This window comes from Staurois parvus, unplaced genomic scaffold (assembly GCF_062004578.1).
Source record: "Staurois parvus isolate SC_StPar_1 unplaced genomic scaffold, SC_StPar_1.0 ptg000172l, whole genome shotgun sequence".
Taxonomy (NCBI): domain Eukaryota; kingdom Metazoa; phylum Chordata; class Amphibia; order Anura; family Ranidae; genus Staurois; species Staurois parvus.
The window spans coordinates 73,251-88,111 of NW_028317968.1; the positions used below are offsets into that span (position 1 = coordinate 73,251).

Consider the following 14,861-nt stretch of genomic DNA (forward strand, 5'->3'; position numbering starts at 1 on the left):
ACAATGTTTCCTTTTAGTTTCTTAAAAGAAACAAAGCTTCCTTTAACTCTGGGAAAGTGACAGCTCTGTGAGCTAAAAAGAAAAGCTGTCATTTGTATTTAAAAATCGGCACGGAAATACACTTCGTATTGCAAAAAAAAATGCGTAAAAAATTCTTAAACCCGAGGCATTATTTTCAATTAATTTTCATTCGTAAACCAAAAATTACGTTAACCGAGGCGTTTGTAGACCTGTATAATCTTATGGGAATATAATGGCCTAGCAATTGGGTCTCTTTAATATCCAAAGGAAGGTTATTTTTCCTAAACTACATTCAAGAATGAAGCCAGTTTAGATGCAGCAATTGAGTTACTGCAATTGAGTTCTGCAACATGCTAAATGTCTGACTATGGAGAGCCAAGAGAATAACAGATTATCAATAAAAATAAAATCCTACTGCTATATACTTTATTTTTAGACATGCCAGTTCTAGAAGGCAGCGAGTTTATGTAATATATTTTTTATTAATTTACTCTTGTTTAGGAGGTTGAATTATAAAATATTTGAACGTATTAGACCATATAATGTATTAAGGCAATGTATTTATCTGTTAGGAGCCACAAAAGCCATCCCAGAACTTCTTCAAACCTGGATTAAAACTGGAAGCTGTGGACAAGAAAAATCCTTTTTTGATATGTCCAGCTACAGTAGGTGACGTGAGGGGAGATGAAATCTTTATAACATTTGATGGCTGGAGAGGAGCATTTGATTACTGGTGCAGATATGACTCCCGTGACATCTTTCCAGTTGGATGGTGCAGTATAACTGGTGATTCTCTGCAGCCTCCTGGAAACTATGGTAAGTACATTTTAAAAGAAAGTTAAAGTGGTTGTAAACCCTTCCCTATATCTAGGTCATACACAGAGATTAAATAAGCTGTACCTGTATATCTGCAGTCTTTTCTTCTCTACATCTGTTTAAAGTGCAAGAATTTATACAGCTTGTGTGAGCTTTCAGAAAACGGGGGCAGGGATCTGCAGAGATCAGTGAGAAGAGCAGAGAGCTGATTGGAGGGAAGGGACACACACCCTTTCACAGAACACACAGGAACATAGCAGAGGTTAACAATTATGGGCTGTGTGCTGGAGCTCCCTCCCCGTCACCTTTTTTTTTCTCTTGGTGTCAGGAAAACTTGTCAAACATGACTCATGCAGATAGTAGAGGAACAAGGCAGCAGAGAAAAATGACACTTGGCGCTCTGGATTGAGACAAGTACACAGTATAGAGGGATGTGCTTTGTTCATATTCCATGTCTGAGGTTTACATCCACTTGACATGATTTGAAAAGAGCATGGAAAAGAGGGGTGTGTGTGAGTGCGTGCGTGCGCTTGTGGACAGGCTTATTTTCTTATTTTTATATGATGGGCAAGCTTTGCAGTTTTATCGCTGCTTCTAACAATGCCCGAAAATAATGTTAAAGTGGTATTAAATCGAAAATTTTAATGTATTACATTGCAGCTTACTAATGCTTAGACTGTTTACATTCTTTTTTTTTTTTTATATGCTACTTTTCCTTTGTTTTCACCTGGTGATCCCTCCAGTAAGTCTGTTATTTTTCTTCTTTCTTTAATCAAGCTATCCAGCAAAAGTGGCAGTTAAAAGGTTTTGATCATTTAACCACCTCCCGTCCGGCCGTTGTATAAAAACGGCCAGACGGTGGCAATGCAGGGTGGGGTGGCCGTCTTAAACGGCCTCCCCGCACCCTGCTTGTGTGCACTCCCTGGGAGCGAGCAGCACCGCGATCCGTTGCCCGCTGTGTCCTCCGGATACAGTGGAACACCGATTTGTCGGACGGGACCTCTGTGCGAGGTCCCAATCATGTGATCACTGATTGGAAAACTGGTTACAGAAACACATCCAAGGAGTAATCAGAAAATTTTGGTTTTCTAAATGGTCTAAGGTAGTTGGCAGACTGCTTCAGGGTTCAGTTTTGGCACCAATCTTATTTATTAATAATACAGAGGTGGAAATAAATAAAAGTCGGATCCAGTGTGAACCAGGGCTTAGTTCTGCTTTAAAATTGAACAGTATTAGTATCTATAGATCAACCTAATCCCATCCTATGTGTTTTACAAAAACTTTATTGCATTGTTTATGCAAAATAATGTTTGATAGACATTTTCACAAATATGTAACATAAATATTTGCAACTATCATTTTTTATTCTACAATGCCTCTTCTTTCAGGACATATGCAATGCTTTGGGTGTTAAAATGCACATTTTTGTCTTGAAAATTACTTTAAACGTGTGCAAAAAAATGGTCTGGCAGCAAGAGGGTTAATTACATGGCTCTGCTGAAGCTGCAGCTTTTCCAACTTTTCAGTTAAATACTTGAGAAAAAACAGATGCTGTAAAATTTAGCTTGGGTGACCCAGAGCTGTTTGTTGGCTGGCTGTTATTTGGAATCCTATGAATTCTCTGCAGCAATCAACATTACTAAAATGAACTGAGACTTCTCAGTGGGACTGTAACAACCTGTAAGGTTGTGTTGGAATTTGTGTTTTTTGACTTATCAATTTGTAAATTTTTCTATGGCTGCTGCATGGATTGAAACTGTAGTAGGCCTTACATATGAGACCTCTTGTGTAAACCAATATGCATGAGAGGCTTTTTACAGAACAGGTCAATCGTTTTTATTTAGTCTCCAAAAAAGATAGAACAAGGTACAAAACAGTTAAATGGTTTTTAGTTTGGCAATAATGAACAGATACTGAATAAGATATATAAACAGTTAAGGCAGATTAACAGCCAAAGTAAACGATCGCACACTGATCAGTCATATTAATGGTAGGCTAGAAATATAAGGGATTCAGTATCAAATGGTGTATGGAAGTATGTGTATTATTTATGGACATAGAAAGCAAGAGGAAAGGGGCAGGGGAGAGGTGACGACAACACTGAAGCAATGAGGGATGAACTCCAACAGATGATGTGCTGCAAAGTTGAAAATCCACTCCAAAGGTGATTTAGTATCCAAACTGAGAGATGATCGGACCGTCACTCAAAAGAAGAAAGCGAACAATCATGGTGCAGTATGTTTTAAAAAGCATCAAACTTTAATGAAGAAATGCACTTACAAGCAAGGTGTCCAGACTGACACCAGTATAGACAGCATGTGTAATGAAGATAGGCGACTCAGACCCAGCCAAAATATGCACATGCTACTTGCAGACAAACCAGGAGTATTCTGAACCTCACATCCAAAGGCACCGCCCTAAGCTTTTCGTCATCGACGTCCTCACATCCGCTCTGTGAGGATGTCGATGATGAAAAGCTTAGGGCGGTGCCTTTGGATGTGAGGTTCAGAATACTCCTTGTTTGTCTGCACGTGTAGCATGTGCATATTTTGGCTGGGTCTGTGTCGCCTGTATTCATTACACATGCTGTCTATACTGGTGTCAGTCTGGACACCTTGCTTGTAAGTGCATTTCTTCATTAAAGTTTGATGCTTTTTAAAACATACTGCACCATGATTTTTCGTTTTTTTCTTTTGAATGACGGTCCGATCATCTCTCAGTTTGGATACTAAATCACCTTTGGAGTGGATTTTGAACTTTGCAGCACATCATCTGTTGGAGTATATCTCTCATTTCTTCAGTGTTGTTGTCACCATATTATTCATTTCTCCCAGAATAACAAGTACTATATGCTGGTTTTTCAACAATCAGCATATTACTCTGGTGAGTTCTATTTAACCATTTTTGGTGGTGGATTTACTTGGTGATGAATTATTTTGGACATTATTGATTATTTGAACTTTTGGACTTTTTTGTTTTTGCTAGATTTTATTTTGATTTAAAATATTGTTTCTTATTGTTTTGTTATTTATTTTTTTGTTACACTTTTGTATGTATTTAAGCGCAACCTATTTTTTTGAAGTTTTGATACTTTCATATTAGGAAAAAAAAATTGCTTCAAAGTCAATACTGTCCTCTTGGCAAAGGAAAACACAGAATGCATAAACGCACTACAAGCATTTCTGGCACATGTCCATTGAAGTCTGCTGAACCAAAAACACATTGTTACGTTTAAAAAAGTCGCTGATCTTTTCCAAAACTTCAATGATTGAAAAACGCGTAGATGTAAACATGTCCCATAGGAAACCATGTTGAATGGACTGTTGCACATTTCTGCAAAATGCACTAAAAACCACACAAGTGTAAACCAAACCTTAAGGGGGAGAGGGAGGTTGGTAAGGGAATGGGGAAGTGGGCTGACCGGGGAAGAGGTAGGCAGCAAGTGTATCTGAATTCTCTAAAAGTGACTGTGAAAGGTACAATAGGTGGTGGTCTAGGTTGGCAGAAGTCCCAGATTTTACAGAATTTAAGCATAGTATTATAAAGACGTGCAGTTAGCATTTAGGCTACATTCCCACTGTGATGAGTGTTTTTCAGGCGTTTTTTCCAGTGGGTTTTTTTTTTTTTTTCATGTGTTTTTCATTTAGGTGTTTTTGCTGTGACCAATAGAAATAGCTGCTGTTTGAGCTAAAATAGCTTGAAAAAAAATGCTCATTCCCACTGTTCAGGCGATTTTCATTCAAGTCTATAGGGACAAAACGCTCTGATCTGTCTGAAATGTAGCACAAGTAATTTTTTGTGTGTATATATAGAAATTTTAGTATAGGATAATATGTGGACAAAGCATGGCTTAGTCCCATAAATACATTTATACATCAAAAGGAAAGTGCCCAAGGGACTTTAAGTCACCCTTGAAAGGTTAAAATTAATACATTTTATGCAGAAGTACCTGTATTAAAATCCTTTGTAAATAGTATATGGCACATCATTCACAAATATAACACATTTAGTGTGAAAATACAAATAGAAGTACAGTGCTCAGCATAAAGGAATACACCCCAACAGATTTAGCAGAAAACCTTTAATTTCCTTTCAGAATCAACTTTTTCTATGGGACACTATACTAAAAAATACACCCACAAATGCGGGTCATTGATTGCAAACAAGATTTGTTAATTTGCACACACAAAAAAGTATTTTTCCTTACAAATTCATTCAAGACCTTGCAGCAAAAATGAATATACCCCAAGTCCTAGCAGCAAAGCTAAATTTTAGACAACAAAATTCTAATTAACAAGAATTCAACTACAGGTGAGTCTAATTATTCATTAAACAGGTGTCCAGCAGACAGTTGATTATAAAAGGGCATTACTTAGCATGAAATGGGAAAGCGCTTTCTTTGTTATCTCAATCGCACCACATGGAAGAGAAATGTCACAGGGCCTGAGAAAGAAAATAATTTATTTACAGGTGAAGGCTACAAGATCAGCAAAGCTTTACTTATGAGTCAGAATATTGTAGCAAAAGTAATACAAAAATTTACCAAAGATGGAATTGCAACCATCTCACAGAGACTCCCAGGTCATCCACGGAAGTTAATGCCTTGACAGGAGCGTCTTCTGATGAGAAGGGTTGAAGAAAATCACCATGCAAGTTCACTGCAGTTATCTAAAGAAGCCAAACTGGGGTTATTGGTTCCTGTGACACAATACAGCTTACACTGCAAAGGAATGGCATGCATGGGTGTTGTCCATTAAGGAAGCCTCTCCTAAAGCCCATGCACAAAAAAGCTTACCTAGAATCTGTCAGGGCCCATGCTGAAAAAGATTACTGCGACTCTGTACTCTGGAGTGATGGGATCAAGATAACTCTTTTTGAAATTGATGGCTTCAAAACTGTATAGTGTCGCAAAGGTGAGGAGTACCAAGGAAAATGTATGGTGCCTACAGTGAAACATGGTGGTAGCAGTGTCGTCCTGTGGGGCTGCATGATTGCTGCTGGTGTTGAGGATCAACATTTCATTGATGGTATCATGAATTCAAAGATGTACTGCTCTATATGCCCTTGGCTGTCGTGCACTTTTCCAACATGAGTGATCCAAAACACACATCTAAGGTCATGGTTGCATTTCTGAAGAACAACCGGGTTAAAGTGATCCAGTGGCCAAGTATGTCTCCTGATCTGAACCTAATCGAACACCTATGGGGAATTCTGAAGAGACAAGTTGAGCATAACTCTCCATCCAGCATCCAGGATCTAAAAGAGGTCGTTCTTGAAGAATGGAAAAAGATGTTGCAATATGACACCAACTTGTTCATTCCATGCCTAGAAGACTTGGTGTTGTCCTTACAGATCATGGAGGTCATACAAAATACTAGATGTAGTAGTTTTTGTTGTGGGGTGTATTCATTTTTGCATCTACTGATTTGAGTGAAACTGAAGATTTGGTAATCTTATATTATTAACCTTTCATGTAATGAGCTAAACACATGTTCTATAAAACTATTTTGTCAACATTTTGGAAATTGTTCTTGTGTTCATTGAGAGATTGATTAAAATCTTACTTTTCAAAAAGGGTGTACTCATTTATGCTGAACACTGTACAATTGGCATGTTCACCACATTAACACTGATCAAAGTCTTCTATAAATCTCTGTGTTTCGTGACACAGTGTTCACTTCTTCAGGAGTATGTGAAATCATAAATGCAGTGTCTACAGAGAAACAAGGTCATTAGTATAATAGCCATTAAATAAATATATATAGTATTCATACCCCTTGAAATTTTCCACATTTTGTCATGTTACAACCAAAATTGGGAGTGGAAGGAAAATGATAAATGGTTTTAATTTTTTTTTACAAACATCTGAAATGTGTGGCGTGCATTGTATTCAACCCCCTTTTTACTCTGATACTTCTAACTAAAATTTAGTCAAACCAATTGCCTTCAGAAGTCACCTAATTAGTAGAATCCACGTGTGTGTAATTTAATTTGATCTCCGTATAAATACAGCTGTTCTGCAAAGCCCTCAATGGTTTGTTAGAGAACACTATTGAACAAACATTATCATGAAGGCCAAGGAACACACCAGACAGGTCAGGGATAAAGTTGTAGAGAAGATAAAGCAGGGCTAGGTGTACTGTTCAATCCATCATCCAAAAATGGAAAGAGTAAGGCACAACTGCACACCTACCAAGACATGGCCATCCACCTAAACTGACTGGCCGGGCAAGAACAGCATTCATCAAAGAAGCAGCCAAGAGGCCCATGGTAACACTGGAGGCAAGAAGAAAGCCATTGTTGAAAGAAATATAATAATATAAAGCACCACATGATTAAATGCAAACAAAAGGTCATCTCTCAGTCCAATACCCCACTGGGTAATAAAGTCCTTATTATGCAAACAGAAGAGCTCCTCTTCGTATTACAATCTTCTCAATTAGAATAGAACAGTTTCTCACAACTTATTTTAGACCCACAGACCACAACGGATATATTCCAAGTTTCAGTTGTCATCACCTGTCATGGCTGGAGGGTATCCCTGGAGGACAGATCAAAAGAATCATGAGAAAATGTTCTAGACTAGAGGATTATATTACTGAATAAGAAATTATTAAGGAGAGATTCATCGATAAGGGCTAGGATCCCAATAAACTGGAAAAAGTTAGCTATGAAATAAGCCAGAATTACGCAGTAAAATCAAAAAGGAGCATAAAATCGAACAAAAAGAAAGATAGGGGGTTTGAATTTGCATTTATCTCGGATTTCAACTGCCAATATAAAGAAGTGGAATGGATCATTAGCAACTATTGGTCCATTAAGAAGGACAGGGTTTTGGGACCATAAGTCCCTAGAAAACCAAGATTTGTGTATAGGAAGTCCCCCAATTTGAGACAGAAGCTGGTAAGGAATGTCATCTCCCCCTCCGAGACCACTTAAGAACACCATGTTCGATCTGAAGGGTTTCTTCCCATGCGGCAAATGCACTATGTGCAGGATTACTAATTATTATATTTATTATATAGGATTTATATAGCGCCAACAGTTTGCTCAGTGCTTTATAATATAACGGGAGATAATACAGCAACAATACAGTTCAATACAAGAGGGTTAGGAGGGCCCTGCTCCTTGGAGCTTACAATTTCTAATGTCAAACGTAAAAGAATTGAACTCTTCAGGTCGAACGTCACACAAAAAAACCTATACCATCAGAAAATTCATCTCATGTCACTCCAATTGTGTTACTTATCTTTTGGAATGTTCTTGTGCGCTCCAATATGTAGGATGCACCACAAAAAAGCTACAAGTAAGGTTAAGAGGACATGTTACCAACATTAAAAAAGGAAAGAAGGAACATAGCCTTTCAAAGCCTTTCAGGGAAGCACATAGGTGTGACCCGACAATATTGACGTTCTGCGCTATTGATTAAGTAGAAGCTTATTGGAGAGGCAATAATCGCACAAGGGGAATTTTCAAAAAGCGAAACTTTCTGGATATATGAACTCCACAGCATGCACTCCAAGGGGCTCAATATAGAACTGGATCTAAATTGTTTTATTTCCAATGTATAGGGTAACTCTTAAGTGCCCCCTTTTAGGCTGTTGTCAATAGTGAACATTGGGATGTTTGTGTTTGGTGCACAAGACACACCCCCCCCCTTTTTTTTAATTTATTCAATAATATTGTATTTTCATTTTATTTTTTTCCAATTCTTGGTTTAGATACTTGGGCATTGATGAGCAGCTCATTAATTGATTTGTTTATCATATTTTATCTCGTTCATCATATTTATCTATTCTATTTATTTTAGTCACCATTTTGAAAAAAAAACATCTCAATCCATATGCTGAAATGACATGGAGGGAACACGGTATTAGTAATAATCAAGCTGCAATTCTAGTGTATTTTGAAAACATTAAAAAAAAATTTAACCACTAGATGGCGGTGATCCGCATTCCCCCATCTAAATATAGGCAGATAATGGTTATTTTTTTCAGGTACTTATATAGCGCCGTCAATTTATGCAGTGCTTTATATATATATATATATATATATATATATATATATATATATATATATATATAGTACATTCACATCAGTCCCTAACCCTTAAGGGGTGTACAATCTAAGGTCCCTAACTTACATTCATACATACACATACCAGGGCCAATTTAGACAGGATCCAATTAACCTACCAGCATGTCTTTGGAGAGTGGGAGGAGGAAACCGGAGTACCCGGAGGAAACCTACGCGAACACAGGGAGAACATGCAAACTCCAGGCAGGTGGTGCCGTGGCTGGGATTCGAACCAACGACCCTAGTACTGCCAGGCGGGGTTATCCTTATGGATCGATAATGTTATATTAAACCATCCAATTTATTCTGTTTGGCCATCGGATGTTTAATACATGTTTTAGGCTCATGAGGTTAGGGAGCATAGGTTTATAGGCTGTGATCTCCTGTGGATGCTTTTAAAGTTGTTGCAGTGGAGTCCCTGGCCGCAGGTTATGGGCAGGAGCTGTATATAGGGAGGTCCGGTGGTGTCTGGCGCCTATTGCCTAGTCGATCTTATGATGAAACACGTCAGAAGGATGTGATGTCAGACGCAACCAGAAGCGCCGTGATGGCCATTTTGACTATTGGAGAACAAGCCGTCTTTACCCATGATACATGTAAGTACATTTTGGTACTATTAAAGTGGATTTTGTGCATATTACACTATGGAAGTATGTTTTATTTCACATGGCTACTGAGAACTTGTGAAGGAGCGAGGAGGTGATTGGTCACGATAACATTTGGATTGCATAAAGGCTATTTTACAAGATTTGCAGGGTAAGGTGCATGACTGAAGGGGAAGGGATCACACATGTTGCTGCGGTTTGGCACATTGATGGTTGTTAAAGGAGCCATCTCATGTGTTGTGGATTTGGTCATGTTTAAAGTGAAATGCACAATTTTCACCTGCAAAGGGTAAGAGTATTTAGGGGAATAGGGGCACATGTATTTGTGTCTTGCACATAGTGGTTTGAATAGTGTTTGAGTATAAACATACTACACTATACATTTTTTCTTTTGGAGTTTCGTATTAGTACAGTGGAAGATCACAGAATTGCACAGTATATACCACAACAGGGTGAAAGAACTCTGATGGGTAATTGAGAAGATTGGAATATGAAGAGGAGCGCTTCTGTTTGCATAATATTGTTAAAAGAAAGCCATAAGAAGTCCTGTTTGCAGTTTGTGAGAAGCCATGTGGGGGACACGGCAAACATGTGAAAGAAGGTGCTCTGGTCAGATCAGACCAGACCACAATTGAACTTTTTGTTCTAAAAGCAAAACTCTATGTGAGCCAAATACAGGGCAATCTTAGAAGGAAACCTGTTGGAGTCTGCAAAAGACTTGAGACTGGGGCAGAGGTTCACTTTCCAGAAGGACAACGACCCTAAACATACAGCCAGAGCTACAATGGAATGGTGTAGATCAAAGCACATTCATGTGTTAAAATGGCTCAGTCAAAGTCCAGACCTAAATCCAATGGAGAATCTGTGGCAAGACTTGAAATTGCTGTTCACAGACACTCTCCATCCAATCTGACAGAGCTTGAGCTATTTTGCAAAGAAGAATGGGCAAACATTTCACTCTCTAGATGTGCAAAGCTGGCAGAGACATACCCAAAAAGACTTGCAGCTGTAATTGCAGTGAAAGGTGGTTCTACAAAGTATTGACTCGGGGGCTGAATACAAATGCACACCACACTTGTCAGTGAATTCAAGTGTGGTTGCCACCTGTGCAGTAAGTCCATCCGTGAAATTTCCTTCCGGCCAAATATTCCACGGTCAACTGTTAGTGGTATTATAACAACGTGGAAGCAACTGGGAACAACAGCAACTCAGCCACGAAGTAGTAAGCCATGTAAAATGACAGCATATGCTGAAGCGCACAGTGTGCAGAAGTCGCCAACTGTCTGCAGAGTCAATGGATAAAGATCTCCAAACTTTGTATGGCCTTCAGATTAGCACAACAACAGTGCGTAGGGAGCTTCATGGAATGGGTTTCCATGGGTGAGCAGCTGCATCCAAGCCTTACATCACCAAGTGCAATGCAAAGCGTTGGATGCAGTGATGTAAAGCACACCACCACTGGACTCTAGAGCAGTGGAGATGTGTTCTCTGGAGTGACAAATCTTTCTTCTCTATCTGACAATCCGATGGACGTGTCTGGTTTTGGCGTTTTTCAGGAGACCAGTACTTGCCTGACTGTATTGTGCAAAGGGTAATGTTTGGTGGAGGGGGGATTATGGTGTGGAGTTTTTTTCAGGGGATGGGCTTGGGCCCTTAGTTCCAGTGAAGGTAACTCTTACGGCCTCAGCATACCAAAACATTTTGGACAATTTCATGCTCCCAACTTTGTGGGAACAGTTCGGGGATGGCCCCTGTTCCAACATGACTGCGCACCAGTGCGCAAAACAAGGTCCATAAAGACATGGATGAGTGAGTTTGGGGTGGAGGAACTAGACTGCACAGAGTCCTGACCTCAACCCAATAGAACAGCTTTGGGATGACTGCAAGCCAGGCCTTCTCATCCAACATCACTTCCTGACCTCACAAATGCGCTTCTGGAAGAATAGTCAAACATTTCCATAGACACACTCCTAAACCTTGTGGACAGCCTTCCCAGAAGAGTTGAAGCTGTTCTAGCTGCAAAGGGTGGGCTAACTCAATATTAAACCCTATGGATTAATGTGTGTGTGTATGTGATGAATGTGTAGGTGGGACAGAACACACGCGGAAAGCAGTGGGGCACACAAGGCTTTTATTGAGTGATATGGAGGGCGCACGATAAGTATAGTAAGGTTTTGACAAAACAAAAGTTATGACCGTACCACAGGGTTGAACACCCGACAAGGAGCATACAACAGGGTGGCAGACTGGCAGGCAATGGGTTAAGTTCGGGGCACACAGCAGAAGGCAGGCTCTGGCAGGCAATAGGTTAGTTCAGGGGGGCACATAGCCAAAGGCAGGCTCTGGCAGGCAATGGGTTAGTCCGGAGTGCACACAGCCAAAGGTAGGCTCTGAAGGCAATGGTTAAGTCCGGGGGCACACAGCAGAAGGCAGATTGGCAGGCAATGGGTTAATTCTGGGAACACGGCAGACTGGCAGGCAATGGGTTAATCCGGCTTGGCTGTAGGGTCTGGCCGCAGCACAAGACCTCTCAAAGCATCCTGGGTTGCGAGTAGGGGAAGATACCCCTGTCTGGGTCCTGCTCCAGTCTTTTATCTCAATAGCAGGACACTCCCAGGTTGCCAGGCAACTGCCGACCTGCGTCTGGTTGCCATGGCAGCAAGCCCCACCCCTCCTGCCGCGCACATGGAGCTTGGCCTTTGTCTCCGATGGGTGCAGAGCGCGGGAACAGTGGGGCCGCCCTGTGCCCGCCAAGACAAGCGGACGGGGGAGCACGACAACATCCAGGCGGCCTGCATATGGGGAATTCACATGCAGGCACAGTGGGGCGGCAGACTCCTCGGCGCTCGGCTGAGCAGACGTGTGGGGACTCCCAGCAGGGGGCAGCTCCCTGGCGCCCAGCACACCACTTTATGTGGGAGCAGGGGTATGCAGTGGGGAAGGGGGGGTGCAGGGATCCGGAGGGGGGGGGGAAGAGAGGGAGCAGGGGACGGGGGGACCGTGACAAAAAAAAAAAATATACACACACACACTTTGGTCCATATATATTTGGACACAGGCACAATTTTAGTTTTTTTCAGGTATTTACCAAAACATATTCAAGCTATAGTTATATAATGAATATGGGCGGAAAGTGCACACTCTCAGGTTTAATTTGAGGGTATGTACATCCAAATTGGAGTAAGGGTTTAGGAATTACAGCTCTTAAGAGTAGCCATCCCCTATTTTTAAGGGACCAAAAGTAACTGGACAATTTAATCAAAAGCTGTTTCATGGCCAGGTGTGGGCTACTCCATTATTTCTTCATCAATTAAGCAGGTAAAAGGTCTGGAGCTGATTCTAAGTGTGGTATTTGCATTTGGAATCTATTGCTGTGAACCTACATCATGCGTTCAAATCAGCTATCCATGCAAGTGACACAGGCCATTGTAAGGCTTCAGAAACGAAACAAATCCATCAGAGAGATAGCAGCAACATTAGGAGTAGCCAAATCAACAGTTTGGTACAGTCTGAGGAAAGAAAAACGCACTGGTGAGCTCAGCAACATAAAAGGCATGGACGTCCACTGAAGACAACAGTGGTGAATGATTGCAGGATCCTCTCTATGGTAAAGAAAAATCCATTCACAACATCCAGACAAGTGAAGGACACTCTCCAGGAGGTGGTCATATCATTGCCAAAGTCTACAATCAAGAGAAGACAGAAGCAGCCGGATGAATTCTGCAGTGTTTAGAGAGATACTCTCAGCCCAGGTTCAGCCAAATGCAGCAAAGTTGATTGGATGGTGCTTCACAATACAGATGGACAATGATCCAAAAACACACTGCTAAAGCAACGCAGGAGCTTTTGAAGGTAAAGAAGTGGAATATTCTGCAATGGCCGAGTCAGTCACCTGATCTCAACCCAACTGAACCTGCATTTCACTTGCTGAAGGCAAAACTAAAAGGCAGAAAGACCCACAAACAAAGAACAAATGAAGACAGCTGCCGTTAGAGCCTGACAAAGCATCAGAAAGGAGGAAACCCAGTCTTTGATCATGTCCATGGGTTCCAGACTTCAGGCAGTCATTGCCGGTAAAGGATTCTTAACAAAATATTAAAAATTTAAATTTTATTTATGATTATATTCAATTGTCCAATTACTTTTGGTCCCTTGAAAAAGGGGAGGGGGTGGCTACTCTTAAGAGCTGTAATTCCTAAACCCTTCCTCCAATTTGTATGTACATACCCTCAAATTAAACCTGAGAGTGTGCACTTTAAGCCCATATCCATTATATGTTTTGGTAAATATCTGAAAAAAACTAAAATTGTGCCTGTGTATATATGGACTTAACTGCGGGTGTGTGTATTTATAATATATATATATATATATATATATATATATATATACAGAAATTGTTTTTGGCCTCAGCTGTAAAATGTTAGAGGGTGAACTTATCCTTTTAAATTTGGAAGTAACAACATCTTCCAAAGGCAAACTCATCCTTTAACACTCAAGAGGCCGCACATTCACACTGCAGCCCCATTTACTTAAATGGGTTTTGTCTTCAACGGTGGTACTGGGATTCAGCTTAGCCACTTGACCACTAGAAGATTTACCCCCCCTTCCTGACCAGGCCATTTTTTTGTGATGAGGCAATGCAATATTTTAACTGACAATTGCGCAGTCATGCAATGCTGTACATAAAATTTTGTCATTTTCTTCCCACAAATAGAGCTTTTTTTTGATGGTATTTGATCACCTCTGGGTTTTTCATTTTTTGTGCTATAAACAAAAAAAAGATGGAAAATTTAAAAAAAAAACCCTACTATCTGCTATAAAACAAAAATTTAAAAAATCACATTGCTTCATAAATTTAGGCCAATATGAATTCTGCTACATCTTTTTGGTTAAAAAAATCCTAATAATCGTATATTGATTGGTTTGCGCCAAAGTAAATGCGGCGATCAGCTACTTAGAGGGACTGCAATATTGCGGCATACAATTGGACACTAACTGACACTTTGTAGGGACCAGTAACACTAATACAGTGATTAGTGCTATAAATATACACTGACACTGTACTAATGACATTGGCTGGGAATGGGTTAAACATCTAGAGTGATCAAGGGGTTAACTGTTAAGTGTAAGGGGTACTGTGTGTGCTGTTTTCACTAGGTTATGTGCTGGATTCTATTCGCTGCTCTGCAGAGAAAGGGTTATAACGGTGCTACATTACCTCTCCTTGATAGGTGTACTGTATGGGCTATAATGTTGTTAAGGCTACTTTTGCACTGATCAGTTTTTCTTCTGCTTTTTGCCTTAACAAAAGCGGAAGAAAAATGTATGACCATTAAATCCTAT

At 40.2% G+C, this 14,861-nt stretch overlaps 1 protein-coding gene across 4 annotated transcripts in view; it reads left to right on the forward strand.

Moving 5' to 3' along the window:
• SCML2 (Scm polycomb group protein like 2) overlaps positions 1-14,861 on the forward strand; it is a 130,913-nt gene that overhangs the window by 52,591 nt on the left and 63,461 nt on the right. For all 4 annotated transcript variants that reach the window (XM_089676554.1, XM_089676555.1, XM_089676557.1 and 1 more), the window contains one exon: positions 594-837. In XM_089676554.1, coding sequence (XP_089532680.1) covers positions 594-837 — 244 coding nt within the window. The remainder of the gene's footprint in view (positions 1-593; positions 838-14,861) is intronic.